The sequence below is a fragment of the Agelaius tricolor genome, unplaced genomic scaffold (genome assembly GCF_023055355.1).
Source record: "Agelaius tricolor isolate 1412-34295 unplaced genomic scaffold, bAgeTri1.0.p SCAF_31, whole genome shotgun sequence".
Classification (NCBI taxonomy): Eukaryota; Metazoa; Chordata; class Aves; order Passeriformes; family Icteridae; genus Agelaius; species Agelaius tricolor.
Window position 1 is genome coordinate 3,980,529 of NW_027269291.1, and position 17,600 is coordinate 3,998,128.

General features: G+C 50.3%; 1 protein-coding gene across 1 annotated transcript; it reads right to left on the reverse strand.

Annotated features, from left to right (window-relative positions):
• Positions 1-10,445: 10,445 nt before the first annotated feature.
• On the reverse strand, positions 10,446-15,035 carry LOC139601563 (feather keratin 1-like). Its single transcript, XM_071450688.1, has 3 exons — positions 14,871-15,035; positions 11,185-11,268; positions 10,446-10,754 (listed from the first exon to the last, which is right to left on the reverse strand). Exons 1-3 carry the CDS (start codon positions 15,033-15,035, stop codon positions 10,446-10,448), a joined length of 558 nt encoding a protein of 185 aa, XP_071306789.1.
• Positions 15,036-17,600: the final 2,565 nt, after the last annotated feature.

Genomic DNA, 17,600 nt, shown 5'->3' on the forward strand with positions numbered 1-17,600 from the left:
GAAACCAGCAATGCACCAAACCTGCCCAGAGAGGCAATGCCCAGTGAGCTGTGGCCTGAGCAGGGAGGCAGCAGAAGGGACAGGGATGCAGCACACCCACACTGAGGGAAGACTTCAGGTGCTCAGGAGGGGATTGTTTGGTGGGAAGGAACGACCATGTTTCCACACAGGAGTTTGTAAAAACACTCCCCACATATTTGCCCACAGCCACAGCCCTCTGGAGCACGTGGGGGCACATCTTCTGCCTGTACTGACGTGATGGTGCTCGGGAAAGCCTCAGGCCTCTCATGCCAACACTTCAAAAGATCCTCTGTGGCCTAATGGCCATGTCAGCAATGGGGAAATGAAATGGCAGCGTTGACAGAAACCAAAGCACAACCTGGGGCATTTGGGAGGACAGTCTGCTTTGGAGATGAGTGTGTAGGAAAATTACTGCCCCTGTGCAGTGCCTGTGGGCCTGGGGCGGTGCAGGAGCAGTATAAAAGCAGCATCTTCTCCTCACTCTCCCATCCACTCCTTCAGCTCCATCTTGTTGGGAACAAGGTGAGTTTTGAGCCCTTTCTTGTCTTCCTCTCCTGGGTTCTCCTTGTGCTCTTTCTCCTTCCTTTTCTCTTCCCCCTTGTAATTCTCTGGGATTTCTGATCAGATATGTCTGTCCTTGTTCTCTGCTGTGTCTTGAGGCTGCTTGGGAGAGAGAGGGGAGATGTGTTGTGGAGAAAGTCTGGATATAGACTGAGGTGTCTCCTGAGCTGTGGGTTGGGAGGGGTTGTCCTTGGCTTTGGCCTTCATGGTGGTGCTCATAGGGGCTGAGAGAAAGGATCTCCCTCCCGGTGTGGTGAGGCTGCTCTTAAAACTCCCCTCACGGTCTGCTCCTCTCTTCTCTCTCTCTCAGGTGCACCTGCAGCCCCAAGCCATGTCCTGCTACACCCGGTGCCAGCCCTGCCAGCCCTGTGGCCCCACCCCGCTGGGCAGCAGCTGCAATGAGCCCTGTGTCAGGCAGTGCCAGGACTCCACCGTCTTCATCCAGCCCTCGCCCGTGGTGGTGACCCTGCCTGGGCCCATCCTCAGCTCCTTCCCCCAGAACACCGCCGTGGGATCCTCCACCTCTGCTGCTGTTGGCAACATCCTCAGCTCTCAGGGAGTGCCCATCAGCTCTGGGGGCTTTGGCCTCTCTGGCCTGGGCAGTGGCCTCTGTGGCGTGAGGAGCCTCCCCTGCTGAAACTGCTGGAAACTGGAAGCTTCCTTCCCTGGGGAAGGAACCCAGGGACTCCCAGGTGGTACAAGCCCAGGGATTGAGCATCAGTTCTCTGTCTACCACTCAGAGTGACTTCTTGTGCTCCCTGGGCTGTGTGTCCCACACAGCCATCCTGGGGAGCACCTGCTGGCCCTGCTCCCTCTGTGCATCAGGCAGGTGGAACCTGCTGGGATCTCTGCCACAGCCATGTGATGGAGATTCTGAGCTGCCCCTGCTGCTCTCTGCACTGAGCCCTCCACTCAGCGTGACCTTGTTCTCATCTTTTGACTCATTAAATTTCTTTTGCATCCCAGCCCATGCCTCTGTGTCATCTTTTCCCTGTTGTCATTCTCCCAAGATTCCCAAGGATGAGGTGTTGCTCAGGGATGGTTCTGTGTGACAGATTTAGGAGGTGTTTGGATGCCTTTTAAGACAGGAGAGTTAAATCTGCTTTATTATGGTATTGCTGCTTTCTATCCTTCTTGCTATGCTTGGAGCTGGTAGAATGAACCAATCCTCCTCACTGGCCCTGTCTACTCCAAGGACGATTTTCTGTGTCCTGCAGCAGTCCAGCCCTCCCTCAGCTGCTTCTGGACAGCCCTTTGAGTCACTCAGCCCACACCTGCTGCCTCTCTTCCTTCCCACTGTCTTTTCCTGCCACCATCTCTCCAAAAACTTTCCTAGGAAGCCCTGGGCAGAGACAAGGAAGGAGCAGGGCAAAGAGGACAAGCACTGCAGGTGGGTCCTTGTGGTGTTATGAGCAGCACTAAGCACTGAGCAGTGTCCTCATGATCTGCTGACCCAGTGGGAAGGGGGGAAATTGGAAAAGCAAGAGTGTGACACACCCTGGTGTCAAGAGCAGGACATTCTGTGCAGGAATAGGAGAAAAAAGAGAAAACCAAGTGGTTCCAAGGCAATCATGTGGCTGCAGCAGATCAATGCCCAAGCAGTGTCCAAAGAATGGCTACTCTGGGAAGACTGTCCATAGATTTATTGCTAAGCATGGTATTATATGTGCCCAGTGCTGTGGTGGAATCACCATCCCTGGAGGGAATTTAACGATATTTAGTTGTGACACTTGGGGACATGGTTTAGTGTTGGGCTTGGAAGAGCTGGGTTAATGGTTGGACCCCTTAATCTTAAAGGTCTTTTCATACCTAAGTGATTCTATGATTCTACATGACCAGGAACAGCCCTTTGTCAGCTGAGGTCATTTGTCCTTCGGCAGAATGGGCTCCAAGGCCAGGAGGGAGGTTTGGGCAAAGCTGGATCTGATGGTCAGAGGATCAGTTGGGGAGTCATGGCTTCCTTCCTCATCTGCAAGTCACAGAGAGACATTTTCAAGAGAATTTTGGGAGCATCCAGGATTTATACTCACGGGCTCAATGTCCAAGTGGAAACCAGTGATGAGTGGTGTCCATCAGGGATCAATACAGGGACCAATATTTGTTAATATGGTCATCAATAACATAGATAGTGGGACTGAGTGGACACTCAACAAGTGAATGTCACCAAGCTGAGGCTTGAGGAAAGTGTTTCAATTCAGAGGGATCTTGGCAGATTTGAGAATGGTCCCATGTGAAACTCAGGAACTTCAACAAGGCCAGCACTGGAAGAGAAATGGTTTAGATCAGCCCTGCAGAGAAGGAACCAGAAATCATGGAGGTAGAAAAATTGGACATGGGCCAGCAATGTGTTCTTGACATGCAGAAATTCAATCATGTCTTGGTCTGCACAAACAGAAACACAGCCAGCAGGTCAGCTCTTGTTAGACCCTTCCTGGAACCCTGAATCCAGTCTGGAGTCCTCAATTCAAAATAGGCATGGACCTGTTAGAGCAGCTCCAGACAAGGGCTGCAGAAATGATCACACAGATGCATTGTCCCTACCATGGAGAAAGGCTGAGGGACTTGAGTTTTTTCAGGCAGGCTCTGGGGAGACCTTATTGCAGCATTTATGTATAGGGGAGAGAAAAGGAAGCTGGAGAGAGATATTATATCAAGGCCTGCAGCGACTGGGCAAGGAGCAACACTTTTAAACTGAAATAGGGTAGATGTAGGTGGGACATAAGGAAGAAGTTAATGATGTGGTGGGAAATGGAAAATGGCATGTCCCATCATGGGAAGTGTTCAGGGTGAGTTTTAGTGGAACTTTGAGTGACTGGTACAGTGGCACAGTATAGATAGGAAGGGTTTGCCTGGCACCTGATGGGAAGCTGGAAGCTGTGTCCTTGCAGCAACACATTCGCTGCTTGGTACCTCCAATGCAGCGCTGAGCTGACTGAGAGACAATGAGAAAGTGTGTGAAGTACAAGGTAGCCACTGAACTCTTTACAGAAATTCCATTCTGATGCAAAGAGGCAGAGAAACTCAGAACCCAGAGGGTCACTCAGTGCACACTGAGCTCTCAGGAAAAGATTTGGGGTGATGTAATTGTGGCCTTGCAGCACCTGAAGGGAATTTACAGTCAAGATGGGGAGAGACAATTTACAAGAATATGTAGTGACAGGAGAAGGGGAATGGCTTCACACTGAGAGTAAATTTAGACTGTATATCAAGAAGCAATCCTTTATAACAAGGGTGGAGAGGACCTGGCACAGGGTGCCCAGAGAAGCTGTGGCTGCCCCTGGATCCCTGGAGGCGTTCAAGGCCAGGCTGAGATGGGGCTTGGAGCAATCTGGGATAGTGTAAGTTGTCCCTGCCCATGACAGGGGATGGAACTGGATGAGCTTTAAGGTCCTTTCCAAGCCAACCCATTCTGGGATTTTATCATTCTTTTCAGATCCATTGAGACAGGGAAACTCAGAACCCAGAGGGTCCCTCAGTACACACTGAGCACTCCCAATGCCAGCCTGTGTTGACAGCCAGTGCAAAACCAGCCCCAACAACACCCCCCAAAAACACCCCTGGGGCAACATCTCTGCCTTGGGAGAGTGTCTGCAGGGCAAAGGATGACACAGAGGCACAGGCTGGGATGCAGCAGAATTTAATGAGTCAAAAGAGGGAGGAGAGGGGGATCCAGGTGGAGACTCCCAGGTGGAGCAGTTTCAGCAGGGGAGGCCACAGAGGCCACTGCCCAGGCCAGAGAGGCCAAAGCCCCCAGAGCTGATGGGCACTCCCTGAGAGCTGAGGATGCTGCCCACAGCAGCAGAGGTGGAGGATCCCACGGCGGTGTTCTGGGGGAAGGAGCTGAGGATGGGCCCAGGCAGGGTCACCACCACGGGCGAGGGCTGGATGAAGACGGTGGAGTCCTGGCACTGCCTGACACAGGGCTCATTGCAGCTGCTGCCCAGCGGGGTGGGGCCACAGGGCTGGCACCGGGTGGAGCAGGACATGGCTGTGGGCTGTAGATGCACCTGGGAGAGAGGGAAAGAAAAAGTCATGAGGGGTTTTTGAAGAGCAACCCATCACCCCACCATGCAGCTACACTGTCAAGCCAAGATGGGAACAAGAGCTGGAGGTGTTGTATTGATGCCCACAGGCTTCTTCTTCCATTTAGCCAAAGAAGTTCCCTGCCAAGAGCAACCAAGCCCAGGGTAATCCCACCTATCCCATCACTCACTTCAGCTGTGTCCCAAACTCTCCCTGTGCACACTTTCTGTTCCTGTCCCTCTCCCACCATAAGCAGCCCTGTGACCTGGCATAGAACAAAGGGGCAGGTACATCCAGAAAACAGGAGGGAGAATAGAAGGAGTGAGAGGAGAAAAATCTTCAACCTTACCTTGTTCTCAATGAGACGGAGACAAGAGGACTGGATGTGAGAGTGAGGAGAAGGTGCTGCTTTTATACTGCTCCTGCACTGCCCCAGGCCCACAGTCACTTCACTAAGGCAGTAATTTTCCTACAGACTCATCACCAAAGCAAAATATCCTCCCTAATGCCACAGGTTGTGCTTTTGTTTCTGTCAACGCTGCCATTTCATTTCCTCATTGCTGACATTCCTGCTCTGCCTTGCATGATCCTTTCATGTGCCACAACTTGAAGATACCCCATGAAGAGTCATGCCAGTGAGTGCAGAGGTACAGGAGGGGTCCTGGGCAGGCAGATGTTGGCTTGGGACAGTGAAGTTCTGTCTGTAATTGCAGTGAGTGAGCTCCAAGTCAAGGATAGCCTGAGAAAAGCCAACCCATACAAGCAGAGGGTAGAAGGGAGGCACTGACCTCATCTTCATGGCCTGAGGCTTCTCTCAGGCTGTGGTGGGGAGGCTCTCCTGAATGTTTTACAGAGCTAAAGGTTTGTGGAAAACATCTCCCCACCATCTGGGACACATCCCTTGGCTTTACATGACATGACTTCTGCCATTAGTGCTTCTTCATGCTTCGTTTCCCCTGACCCAAAGGCTGCCTCAGCCTGGAGCACAAATCAGCACCTGGGCATGTTTTACCTTTCAGAGAAGTTGAATCATGCCCAGCTCCCGAGTGAGTGAGAGCTGGAAGGACCCTGTGGTACCGCATGCCTGGGGATGCTCAGGGAGGGGACAAGTTCAGAAGGGCCCAGCTCTCAAACCACATCAAGCAGGGCTGCACTTCCCTGCCCTGCAGACATGGAGGCAGCTGGGGAGCATCCCAGGAGGGCAAGGGAATGCCTTGAGTAGGCAAATTTCCAGGGGGAGACTCTCTCTACCTGTGGGGAGTCACAGTGTAATTTTGGGCTGGCCTTGTGATGTGCTGTGTGCAGCCCATGAGCCAACACTGCTGAATTCCCCTCCAGCAAGGGCAGCTCCATCCACACCTCAGCCAAACCATCTTCAGTCACTGGGCTGTTCCTTGTACAGAGCTCCAGGCAGCTCAAACAGAAATTGCCCTCAGCATGAACTTGTTACCATCACTCCCACAGCTCAGGGGGCTCTCAGGACAATTAGCTTGGTTTGGAAAAGCATCCTTGGCTAGTATGGGGCCAAAGTGTAGGGTGATCTGGGGAAAATGGGAAGAGCAAGGTATTTTCTGAACTTCCACACACCTCTATGAGAGTGAAAAGGGACCCAGCTCCACGAGGCATCTCAAGGAATCCTGGTGTTCAGGAGAGCAAAGTTATTTTCCCTCACAACTGCTGGTGGCACACATTGGTAACCCCACAATGCAGCCATGAGAGGGGACAGCCTTGCCAAACAAACTGCCCCAAGAGGAGAAGACAGGGAGGGGATGTTCAGCTGCCTGCAAAGAGGGTAGAAAACAACCAGAGCATATTTCCTAAATAGGTGTCAACTGTCTGCACAGACCCCTCCAGCATGTGCAACTCATCTTCTGCACGTCCTGATGTGTCACTGCTCAGAAAAACCTTGGGTCTTTCATCTCAGTGCTTGAAATAATCCTTGGAGGCCTATTAGTCACATAAGAAATGAGGAAATTAAAATGGCAGAGCTGATGGAAACAAAAGCACAACCTGTGGCATCAGGGAAGATATTTTGCTTGGGAGGCAGGTCTGTAGGAAAATTACTGTCCTTGTGCAGTGACAGAGGGTCTGGGGCGGTGCAGTAGCAGTATAAAAGCAGCACCTTCTTCTCACTCTCTCATCCACTCCTTCAGCTCCATCTTGTTGGGAACAAGGTGAGTTTTGAAGACTTTCATCTTGTCCTCCTTTTCTTATGGGGTGTCTCTGCAAATACCTCTCTGTCATATTCTGGGGCTTCAAGAATGCTTACTCTGGGAGAGGAAAGGATGAAGAAAATGGGGAGAGGAAAAGGTTCAGACTTTGCAGAGATGTCTCTGGAGCAGTGGGCTATGTGGGGTCCTCCCTGGGCCTGCAACTCCTGTTGTGCTCTTCTGAGGGAAAGGAGATGCCTCTGGGATCCTGGTGAAGTCTTTATGGATGAGGAAAAGGGACTCCCTCATACAGGGGGGTGACACATTCCATTTGAAACATCCCTCATGCCTTGATTTTCCCTTCTTTATCTCCCAGGTGCACCTGCAGCCCACAGCCATGTCCTGCTACACCCGGTGCCAGCCCTGTGGCCCCACCCCACTGGGCAGCAGCTGCAATGAGCCCTGTGTCAGGCAGTGCCAGGACTCCACCGTCTTCATCCAGCCCTCGCCCGTGGTGGTGACCCTGCCTGGGCCCATCCTCAGCTCCTTCCCCCAGAACACCGCCGTGGGATCCTCCACCTCTGCTGCTGTGGGCAGCATCCTCAGCTCTCAGGGAGTGCCCATCAGCTCTGGGGGCTTTGGCCTCTCTGGCCTGGGCAGTGGCCTCTGTGGCCTCCCCTGCTGAAGCTGCTCCACCTGGGAGTCTCCACCTGGATCCCCCTCTCCTCCCTCTTTTGACTCATTAAATTCTGCTGCATCCCAGCCTGTGCCTCTGTGTCATCCTTTGCCCTGCAGACACTCTCCCAAGGCAGAGGTGTTGCCCCAGGGTGTTTTTGGGGGGTGTTGTTGGAGCTGGTTTTGCACTGGCTGTCAACACAGGCTGGCATTGGGAGTGCTCAGTGTGCATTGAGGGATCCTCTGGGTTCTGAGTTTCCCTGTCTCAATGGATCTGAAAAGAATGGTAAAATCTCAGAATGGGTTGGCTTGGAAAGGACCTTAAAGCTCATCCAGTTCCATCCCCTCTCATGGGCAGGGACAACTTACACTATCCCAGATTGCTCCAAGCCCCATCTCAGCCTGGCCTTGAACGCCTCCAGGGATCCAGGGGCAGCCACAGCTTCTCTGGGCACCCTGTGCCAGGGCCTCTCCACCCTTGTTATAAAGGATTGCTTCTTGATATACAGTCTAAATTTACTCTCTGTCAGTGTGAAGCCATTCCCCTTCTCCTGTCACTACATATTCTTGTAAATAGTCTCTTCCCATCTTGACTGTAAATTCCCTTCAGGTACTGCAAGACCACAATTACATCACCCCAAAGCTTTTCCTCTCCAGGCTGAGCAACCCCAATTCTCCCAGCCTTTCCTCACAGCAGAGCTGCTCCATGCCTCTGACACTCTCAGATTCCTCTGGACTCGCTCCAACAGCTCCATGTCCTTCCTGTGCTGGGACCCCTGAGTTGGAGGCAGCTCTGCAGGTGGGGTCTCACCTGTTCATGGCAGAATCCCCTCCCTTGTCCTGCTGTCCAAGCTGGTTTGGATGCAGCCCAGGACACAGTTGGCTCTCTGGGCTGCCAGAGCACAGTTCTGGTTTGTGGCAGGCCTATCATCCCATAGGCACCCCAAAGTTCTTCTTGGATAGGATAGAATAGAATAGAATAGAATAGAATAGAATAGAATAACCCTAGAACTTAATAAAATTATCCTGCATAGTCCAGGGACAACCATGCACCTCTGTCCTCTTTAAGCTGAATGTTTGACACACGTACTCAGCAGTGAATGAGTTACACACAAGACAAAGGACCAGTTTCCCATCACACTCCAGGAGGTCCCATCCTAACCACAGGATTCCAAAAAGGAGGGACACAGTGCAGTGGGTTGCCTTCTCACAGACTGTGTTCCCATGGAATCACAGATTGGGTTTGGTTGTGTTGCCCAGAAAATCAGATTTGTGACCCACTCCACAACAACTCAATAGTCACACACAGCACAGACATTGATTATTTATGTTAGAGATGCACAAGCCTGGGTGCTTGGTGGAATTCCTCAAATCAAGCATACCCACCAGACTTTTCATGCCATTATTTGTACTCAGAAATTCAGAGTTAGAAGCTTTCCAAGTACAGCTCTCTATTGGGATTGGGTGCTGAGTTCCATACAAGAGACACAACCCCAGCTCAGGAGAAGGCTCTTCACCTGGCCACAGGGTCTTTTTGACCTGTAGGTGTGACTTTCAGTATTGCAATGAACAGAATTCAGCTATAGGATACATGGACCTTGAATATTCTGTCAGGTTAGCAATGTATGCATAGGCACACATCAACATCTTGATTTACTACATCCTTAAAAACTTCTTTTTCCATGGATGTCCCAGAGTAAGAGATGCTAACTGCAATCTGCTCCACTGGCACACAACGTCTTGATTTGTTACTGTTGTGGTTTAGGGATGGTATTCTCCAATTTAGTAGTCTTGCTAAAAAAAAAATCCACACCAACACTGGCTTCCCCTTAGCTTCCAGCTGGAAGCACAAAAGTCAAAGATCAAAGGTTGAGATAAGAACAATTTACTGGAAACAGCAATGAGACAAGAAAACAAACAGTAACAGCTACAATATTAATACCAAAAGCTATGAGACTAAGAAATTATTTACAGGAAAGTGAAACAATTTCAGGTGGTTTCACCCTTCTTCAGGGTTTTTCCCACTGGGAGGAACAGCCTTCTTCCTGGAAGCAAGAGAATAAATATGGAATGGACATGAGCTGGAATGATAACATGGAGGTCTTGCCCATGCCCCCTCCTGCTCACCTGGGCCAAACCAGGACAATTACATCTTTAAGGCTTTTTATTCCCAGATATCCTTGACCAGGGGAGGCAGCTGCTGCCTGTTCCGCTGGTTAGGGCTCCTTTTTTACTGAATGAGGCTGGAAAGTACAGTAAGATCTTTGTCGTGATTTGACAATGGTATTTTCCATTTAATGTTTCAAATAAAGCCATGTGCTGCTCTCACCCCTTCCCCTCCTTCTGTGGAGGGCTGTGGAGGAGAATTGTAAGCACAAAAACCAAAGATCACAGGCTTAGATAAGTACAATTTACTGGAAGCAGCAATTAGATGTCAGTAGAGAAAATTAGAAAATGGAGTTTCCTATTGCATCATTAAGAATATTTAAAGTGAGCCTGTGTTAACACCCTGTGAAAAAACATCCCCCACAATCCCTTCCCACAATCAGCACCGAGCAACACCTCTCATTTTGGGCATGTTGGGAGAGGATCTGCAGGGGAATAAATGAGAGGGAAACATGGACTGCGATGCAAAAGAACTTTATTGAGTCAAACCAGGAAAATTAGGTCAATCCAAGGTGAGGGGCCAATGCAGAGAGCACCAGGGGCAAACAACATTCTGTTGTGATTTCCAAGCAGGTGCCCACAAAGGAGTGCAGAGCCAGCAGTGCTCCCCAGGATGGCTGAGTGGGACTCACAGCCCCGGGGAGCACAAGGGAACAAGGACACAGGAGGGAAAGGAGAGAGTGGCAGGGGACAGAGGCAGGGCTGGGCTGTGCTTGCCAAGAGCCCAGGCTGGCTCTGTCCCTCTGCAAGGGCTGCAGGGCTTGCTCAGCCCCTCAGGAAGCACCAAGGCCATGCAGCGTGCCCAGGGCGGTTCCACCTGGGAGTGCCTGGGTTCCTTCCCCAGCAGCTTCAGCAGGGGAGGCCACAGAGGCCACTGCCCAGGCCAGAGAGGCCAAAGCCCCCAGAGCTGATGGGCACTCCCTGAGAGCTGAGGATGCTGCCCACAGCAGCAGAGGTGGAGGATCCCACGGCGGTGTTCTGGGGGAAGGAGCTGAGGATGGGCCCAGGCAGGGTCACCACCACGGGCGAGGGCTGGATGAAGACGGTGGAGTCCTGGCACTGCCTGACACAGGGCTCATTGCAGCTGCTGCCCAGCGGGGTGGGGCCACAGGGCTGGCACCGGGTGTAGCAGGACATGGCTGTGGGCTGCAGGTGCACCTGGGAGATAAAGAAGGGGGAAGCAGAGTTGACTGCACTATGTCAGTGCAGTCTGTTGGCACACTGTGATGGAGAATAGCAAAGAGATGGAGAAGACAGCAGGAGGATGCTTAGAGAGACCCAACCCCTTCACTGTTTGCTCAGGCTCCCAAGAATCTCCTTAAGGGTGACCAAGTGCAGGGACTTCCACACCTAGGCCAGAACTCACGAGAAATCACAGACAAAACCCAGCCTCTCCCCATGCACAACAGCTCAGGATCAGCTCATCCAAAACCCAACGTCTTTCCATGAACAACTTCTGCCCCTTCCCTCTCCCATAACAAGCAGCTCTCAGCAACCCAAATGGAATTAAAGCACAGAATGTGATCAGAAAGCCCAAAGGAGGAAGAAAAGCAAGGGCTTCAGACTCACCTTGTTCTCAATGAGATGGAGGTGAGAGGAGTGAATGAGAGAGCAAGGAGAAGGTCCCCCTTTTATACAGCTCCTGCACTGCCCCATTCCCCCAGGCACTGCACTAGGACAGTAATTTTCCAACACATTCACCTCCAAAGCAAAATATCCGCCCTAACGCCACACGCTGTGGTTTGATTTCCATCCAGGCTGCCATTCCATTTCCTCATTTCTGACATGCTTGCTCTGTGCTGCAGCTCCTTCCACGTGTGCCAGGCCAGGCCTGAGCACCCCCGGGATCAGAGGTGTCCCTGCAGGCACAGGAGGTGCCCCCAGGCCGGAGGGTCCCTGCAGGCAGGGGATGCTGGCCCAGGGCAGCTGCCTTGCCCCTGGTGGCAGCTGCCTCTGCAGGGACAGCCCTACTGCCACATTTCTCTTCACAGAGAAAAGCAAGGCACAATTCTTCCCAAGGGTTTCTGAGATTCTCATTCTCTGAACCTCAAAGAAAGGGAAAACACAATTCTTACCACTTGCTGTGCCTGTGTTTGTGCCAGAGTAGAATGCAATATGGAGATTGTTTACCCACAGTGATGGTGATTTGTTTCCCCTGTCAGGGCCAGGTGTGTGTGTTTGTGTGTCAGGACTGTCACTGACAGCCACGAGATTCTGTGCAGTGTGTGCAGAGTGAGTGCTTGGCAGATTCAGTTTAGATGAAATGTATCTAGTATAGTATAATAAAGTCATTAATTAGCCTTCTGATATCAATGGAGTCAGATGCATCATTTTCTCTCCCCTTTGTCAGAGTTGCCTTCGATTTACAATACAGCCCCAGCTCTGCCCTGCCCCAAAGAGCAGCAGAGCACCCAAAGGCTCCTCCTTCTCACACCATGTCCTGCCTGCTGCTCTCTCCTCCCTCTCTCCTCACTCCAGCTCCCACTGGACACTGCTGCTCCAGGGAAATGCTTTCCTCTCCCTTCCTCTTGATGCAGATCATTTGCCAGGCTGAGAGTTCCAGCGTTGGGGTTGGAAAGCCAAAGCCCACCTGGAGATGAACCAGGAAAGCTGATGGTGGGAAAGAAGAAGATCTTCCACACAGGGCAACAGCAAAAGTGTGGCTTGAGCCAAGGCTGACTGGGGCAGCTACACTGGGGACAGAGGTTACAGGAAAGGGGAAGGTTCTTCAAGGCTTCTGGGCCTTGGACTTCATTTTAGTATCACAGGAAAAAACCTCCTGATATTGCTCAGAAATAGGGGTAGGGAAAACCTCCCCTCCTGAGGAGGAGGATCAGCTGTGGGTGCATTTAAACAGAGTGGAGCAATGTAAGTGTGTGAGCTGGTGATGGGCACAGGAGTGTTGGTGTCAAAGAAAGCACCTCCGAGCCCCCTTTGGGAGGTGCCAGCAGTCAGGGAAGGCTTCAAGTCAGGGTTAGGTCAGGGATGATTTGAGTACCAATGTACAGACCCTGGACTTCAAACATGCTAACTCTTCCACTCACATCTGGCAGGTGAGATGTGCCTTCACAGGCACCTGTGAAGAGATCAGACAAGCTGGCAGCATCTTACAGGGCACCTCGTGGATCAAAAAGACATGAAATGGCAAAACACAGGAAAACAGGAGGAGATGCTGATGGAGGGACAGAATGGACACAAGGACTCATCTTCCTGGTGAAAAGACACCTGGCTGTGGAGGGGAGCTCTCCTGGAGGCTCAGGAGCTGAAAGAAGGGGTTTCAGAAAACACTGCCCCACTGCTGTGGGGTCAAAGCTTTTGACATCCTGGGGTCCAAAGTTCTGTGGCTTCTGCAGGGAATTGGGACTTTCTAATGCTCCAAATGCCTCCTCAGTCTACAGAACCCAGCACCACTGGAGAGGGAAGGAAACCTCCTCCATTTCCCCACATGTGAGAGCTTTGGGGAAACTGCAGTGCCACATGCCTGGGGATGCTCAGGGAGGGGATGTGCTCAGAAAAGCCCTGGCTACAAAACCTGCTCTCAAAATACACCAAGGACTGATGCACTGCCCTGCCCTGCAGACATGGAGGCAGCTGGGATGCATCCCAGAGGGCAAGGGAATGCCTTCAGTAGGCAAATTTCCAGGGGGAGACTCTCCCTACCAGTGGCAAGTCACGCTCTAATTTTGGGTTGGTTGTGTGTCAGCCTTTTGGTGTGAGGCCAAGGCAGGAGGGTGTGATGTCTGCAGGGCTGTCCAAGGCAGGGCTGAGTCCCCCTCCAGCAAGGGTGTCACACACATCTTTTATGAAAAATCCTTTCCTTAGGATTTTTTCCTCCTGAGAAGCTGAGACGCCTCAGGAAGAAAATGTAACCAATGGTTATCTGCTGCTGTGGAATGCAACAGGTGCATCTGGGATTGGCCTCATGTGGTTGTTTCTAATTAATGGCCAATCACAGTCAGCTGGCTCAGACTCTCTGTCAGAGACACAAGCATTCTTTGCTATTCTATTCTTAGCTAACCTTCTGATGAAATCCTTTCTTCTTTTAGTATAGTTTTAATATAGTATATATCATAAAATAATAAATCAGCCTTCTGAAACATGCAGTCAGATCCTCGTCTCTCCCCTCATCCTCAGACCCCTATGAACACAGTCACACAAGGGCAGCTCCATCCTGGCCCAGGGAAATGGGATGCTTGGCAGCTCCCTCACACGTGTTCTCAGTACTGACAGCATGTATTGGAAAAGTGGCCTGTGCTTGTTGTGTCATCCAGGTCAGGCTCCACATTGTGCAGCCAAAGGGCATCGTGGGTGAGGAGAGAGGGAGAACAAGGAATGGTCCAGACACCCAACACCTCCCTCACACATTGATGAGCAACCCAATGGCTAAACCCAGTGATCTGTTTGAGACTTGATTCCTGCCAATGATCAGAGAATTAATGAATCACAGAATCAGAAGGAGTGGTAAAGTGTGACGGTGTTCACAGGGGTCCAAGGATGAGGGAAGAGATGAGGATCTGACTCCATGTTTCAGGAGGCTTGAAAGACCTCCAAGATGATTGAGTCCAGCCATTACTCATGTGTTCCTGCAAGAAAAATCGTTTGGCTTCTCATGCCTTAACATGAAAGGGATCTTCATGACCCAGTGGGGATGTCAGAAACGTGGAAATTAAATTATAGCATTGATGTAAACCAAAACACACCCTGTGGCATTAGGAAGGATATTTTGCTTTGGAGATGAGTCTGTAGGAAAATTGTTGCCCTGTGCACTTACTGTGAGCCTGGGGCAGTATAGGAGCAGTATAAAAGGGGCTCATTCTCCTCACTCCCTCATCCACTCTTCCTCTCTCCATCTCCTTGAGAACAAGGTGAGTCTGAAGCTTTTTCTCATCCTTCTCCTCCTCTCATGGGATTTCTCAGTTTATACATGCTTTTTTTGTCTTATATGGATTCTTGCCATGGGTGAGGGAAGGAGGCAGAAGGTGTAACATGGGGAAAGGCTGGGATTTGTCTGAGGTGCTTCCAGAGCTATGGACCAGACAGGGATCTTCCTTGGGTAGCTCTTGGCAGGGCTCTTCTGAGGAAAGGAGAAGCCTGTGGGTCTCTCTATACAGCCCCTGGGCTTGTCTCCAGTTCATGCCTTTGGTCCCTCATGCTGGGGTGCCAGGCTGATCCTCACCCACTCCTTGTGCTCTGCTTTCCCCTTCTTTATCTCCCAGGTGCACCTGCAGCCCCAGCCATGTCCTGCTCCACCCGGTGCCAGCCCTGTGGCCCCACCCCGCTGGGCAGCAGCTGCAATGAGCCCTGTGTCAGGCAGTGCCAGGACTCCACCGTCTTCATCCAGCCCTCGCCCGTGGTGGTGACCCTGCCTGGGCCCATCCTCAGCTCCTTCCCCCAGAACACCGCCGTGGGATCCTCCACCTCTGCTGCTGTGGGCAGCATCCTCAGCTCTCAGGGAGTGCCCATCAGCTCTGGGGGCTTTGGCCTCTCTGGCCTGGGCAGTGGCCTCTGTGGCCTCCCCTGCTGAAGCTGCTGGGGAAGGAACCCAGGCACTCCCAGGTGGAACCGCCCTGGGCACGCAGCATGGCCTTGGTGCTTCCTGAGGGGCTGAGCAAGCCCTGCAGCCCTTGCAGAGGGACAGAGCCAGCCTGGGCTCTTGGCAAGCACAGCCCAGCCCTGCCTCTGTCCCCTGCCACTCTCTCCTTTCCCTCCTGTGTCCTTGTTCCCTTGTGCTCCCCGGGCTGTGAGTCCCACTCAGCCATCCTGGGGAGCACTGCTGGCTCTGCACTCCTTTGTGGGCACCTGCTTGGAAATCACAACAGACTGTTGTTTGCCCCTGGTGCTCTCTGCATTGGCCCCTCACCTTGGATTGACCTAATTTTCCTGGTTTGACTCAATAAAGTTCTTTTGCATCGCAGTCCATGTTTCCCTCTCATTTATTCCCCTGCTCAAAAGAGGATCAAGACTAATCGACAAGAAGAGAGATTTAATCTGTGAAATAGAGAGCAGCCAACAAACTGTATAAGTCACATCCAGGTGTCAGAAAGACAACCTGCTCCTGGAATTGCCTTGTTAAGGTTTAGGCTGGACAGGCTTCATTGATCTCAGAGCTAGGGAGAGGTTAACAAAGCTTGTGAAGGAGGGCAAAACACTGTACAGGACACCAGGAATGTAGAATTTACACCTTTCAAGGACATCTGACAGAACTCCCAAGATAAGGAAGAAACTAACAAAGCCAGCTCAAGAACAGTGTTAAAATCAGCTCCAAGTGGGTAAAAGATAATTCCAGCAGGGGCAGGTCACAGCCACCAACACACAGAGCACTGACCCAAGAAACCCCCTCACCCAGAAGAAGAGAAAGACTGAGCATGGGGACTAAATAACATGAGAAATTAGAGAGTCATTAGCCAACAGAAGAGAGAATACTAATTAATAAAAGAGCTATGTTACGTGTAGCCATTGAACACTAATTCCTTTATTGGCTAAAATGTATAAATAGTAAAAACTTTTCATATTCGGCATGCTTGATTTGTGGAATTCCACTGACTACCCAGGCTTGTGCAATTCTGACATAAATAATCAATATTTCCCTAGAGTGTGTAATTATTGGCTTGTTACACGCCAGGTAATCAATGCAATTTTTGTGGGCAACATTATCAGTGTTTTTCCCATACTAAAGTCAAAGCACAGCACTGTGCCAGCTACTGTGCAATCACAGGCTGAATCAACTCCATTCCAGCCAAAATAATTTGTCTTATGTGGTGTGGTGACTGGCTTTGGCAGATGAGGAATGGATATTATGTCTCTTAAAAGAAGCTTTATAAAGGTTTAAAGTTCTTTTGATGTGTGACCTTTTGTCCTCCCTTTATTCCTCTCTTCTCCCCTCTGTGTTGTTGCCACCAGACAACCCTGTGTTATAGATACATATTATAATATTGGCTTTTTACAAATATTAAAACGGATTTTTTACATATGGCATTAAAGTTACTTTGTTATAAAGATAGCTTTTATTTCTGTTGTTAATGAAGCTCAGACATAATAGTGAAATAGCTGATATCAGTGTGCTTGTGTTAAAATGCCTGCTTGGATGGGGTAACACTCAATGAACACAGGATGAGGAGACCTGGACAGATCTGCCAACCATCAGCACTCACTGTCTGAAGACAGAGTGGACCAAGGCCCAAAAACTGGAGGTGATGATAAAAAAAGGACTAAAAACAGCACCCAAACACATGATCTGAAAAGGTGAATCCAAGGAGCAGCCAAGCTAAACAATAATTGGAACATATAAACTAGTTTGGGGGAAAAGTTTACTCTGCATAATTGTTTATTAATATGGCACAGGCCGATGTAATTAAAAGGTGTTTAAGGGGTATCTCCAAAGATAACAGGGTGCTCTTAGCTGAATGCCAAGCACCCAGCCATTTTTAACCCTTTGCTTTATTTGTCTCCTACTGTCTTTTTATTAAACTTTTAAAATTTTCACAGGAGAGTGAAGGTGTTTTTCACACCTGGGACATGTGCAGGGAGGGTAGCACATGCCCCTTGCACCAGGCAGCTGGGAATGGGGCAAGCCTGTCACTGGGGGGACTTGGCATTGATATAAAATTTCAATTTTATATCTTTTATTGTAAAGAAAGAATCAAGCAACACTGGGTGGCCGGGGAATCACTGCTCTACTCACAGCACACACCACTTTCAAGTTCAGCAAAGTATATATACTGGTTTTAAGCCTACAAAGCAATTCCAATGTGAAAGATGCTAATCAGCTGTTTTTAAAATTTTAAAAGTTTAATAGTAATAAAATGGTTATAAAAATAGTAATACAATTAGAGTAATAATAATTTGGACAAATTGAATTAGGACAATATGAGACAATAAATACAAAGAGTTACGGACAGTCCGGGTACCTTTTCTGGGCAGCACGAGCCCAAAAAAGGACCCCGTTAACAAAGGATTAACCCTTAAAAGCAACAGCCTGTTGCATCTTCATACACCTCATACATG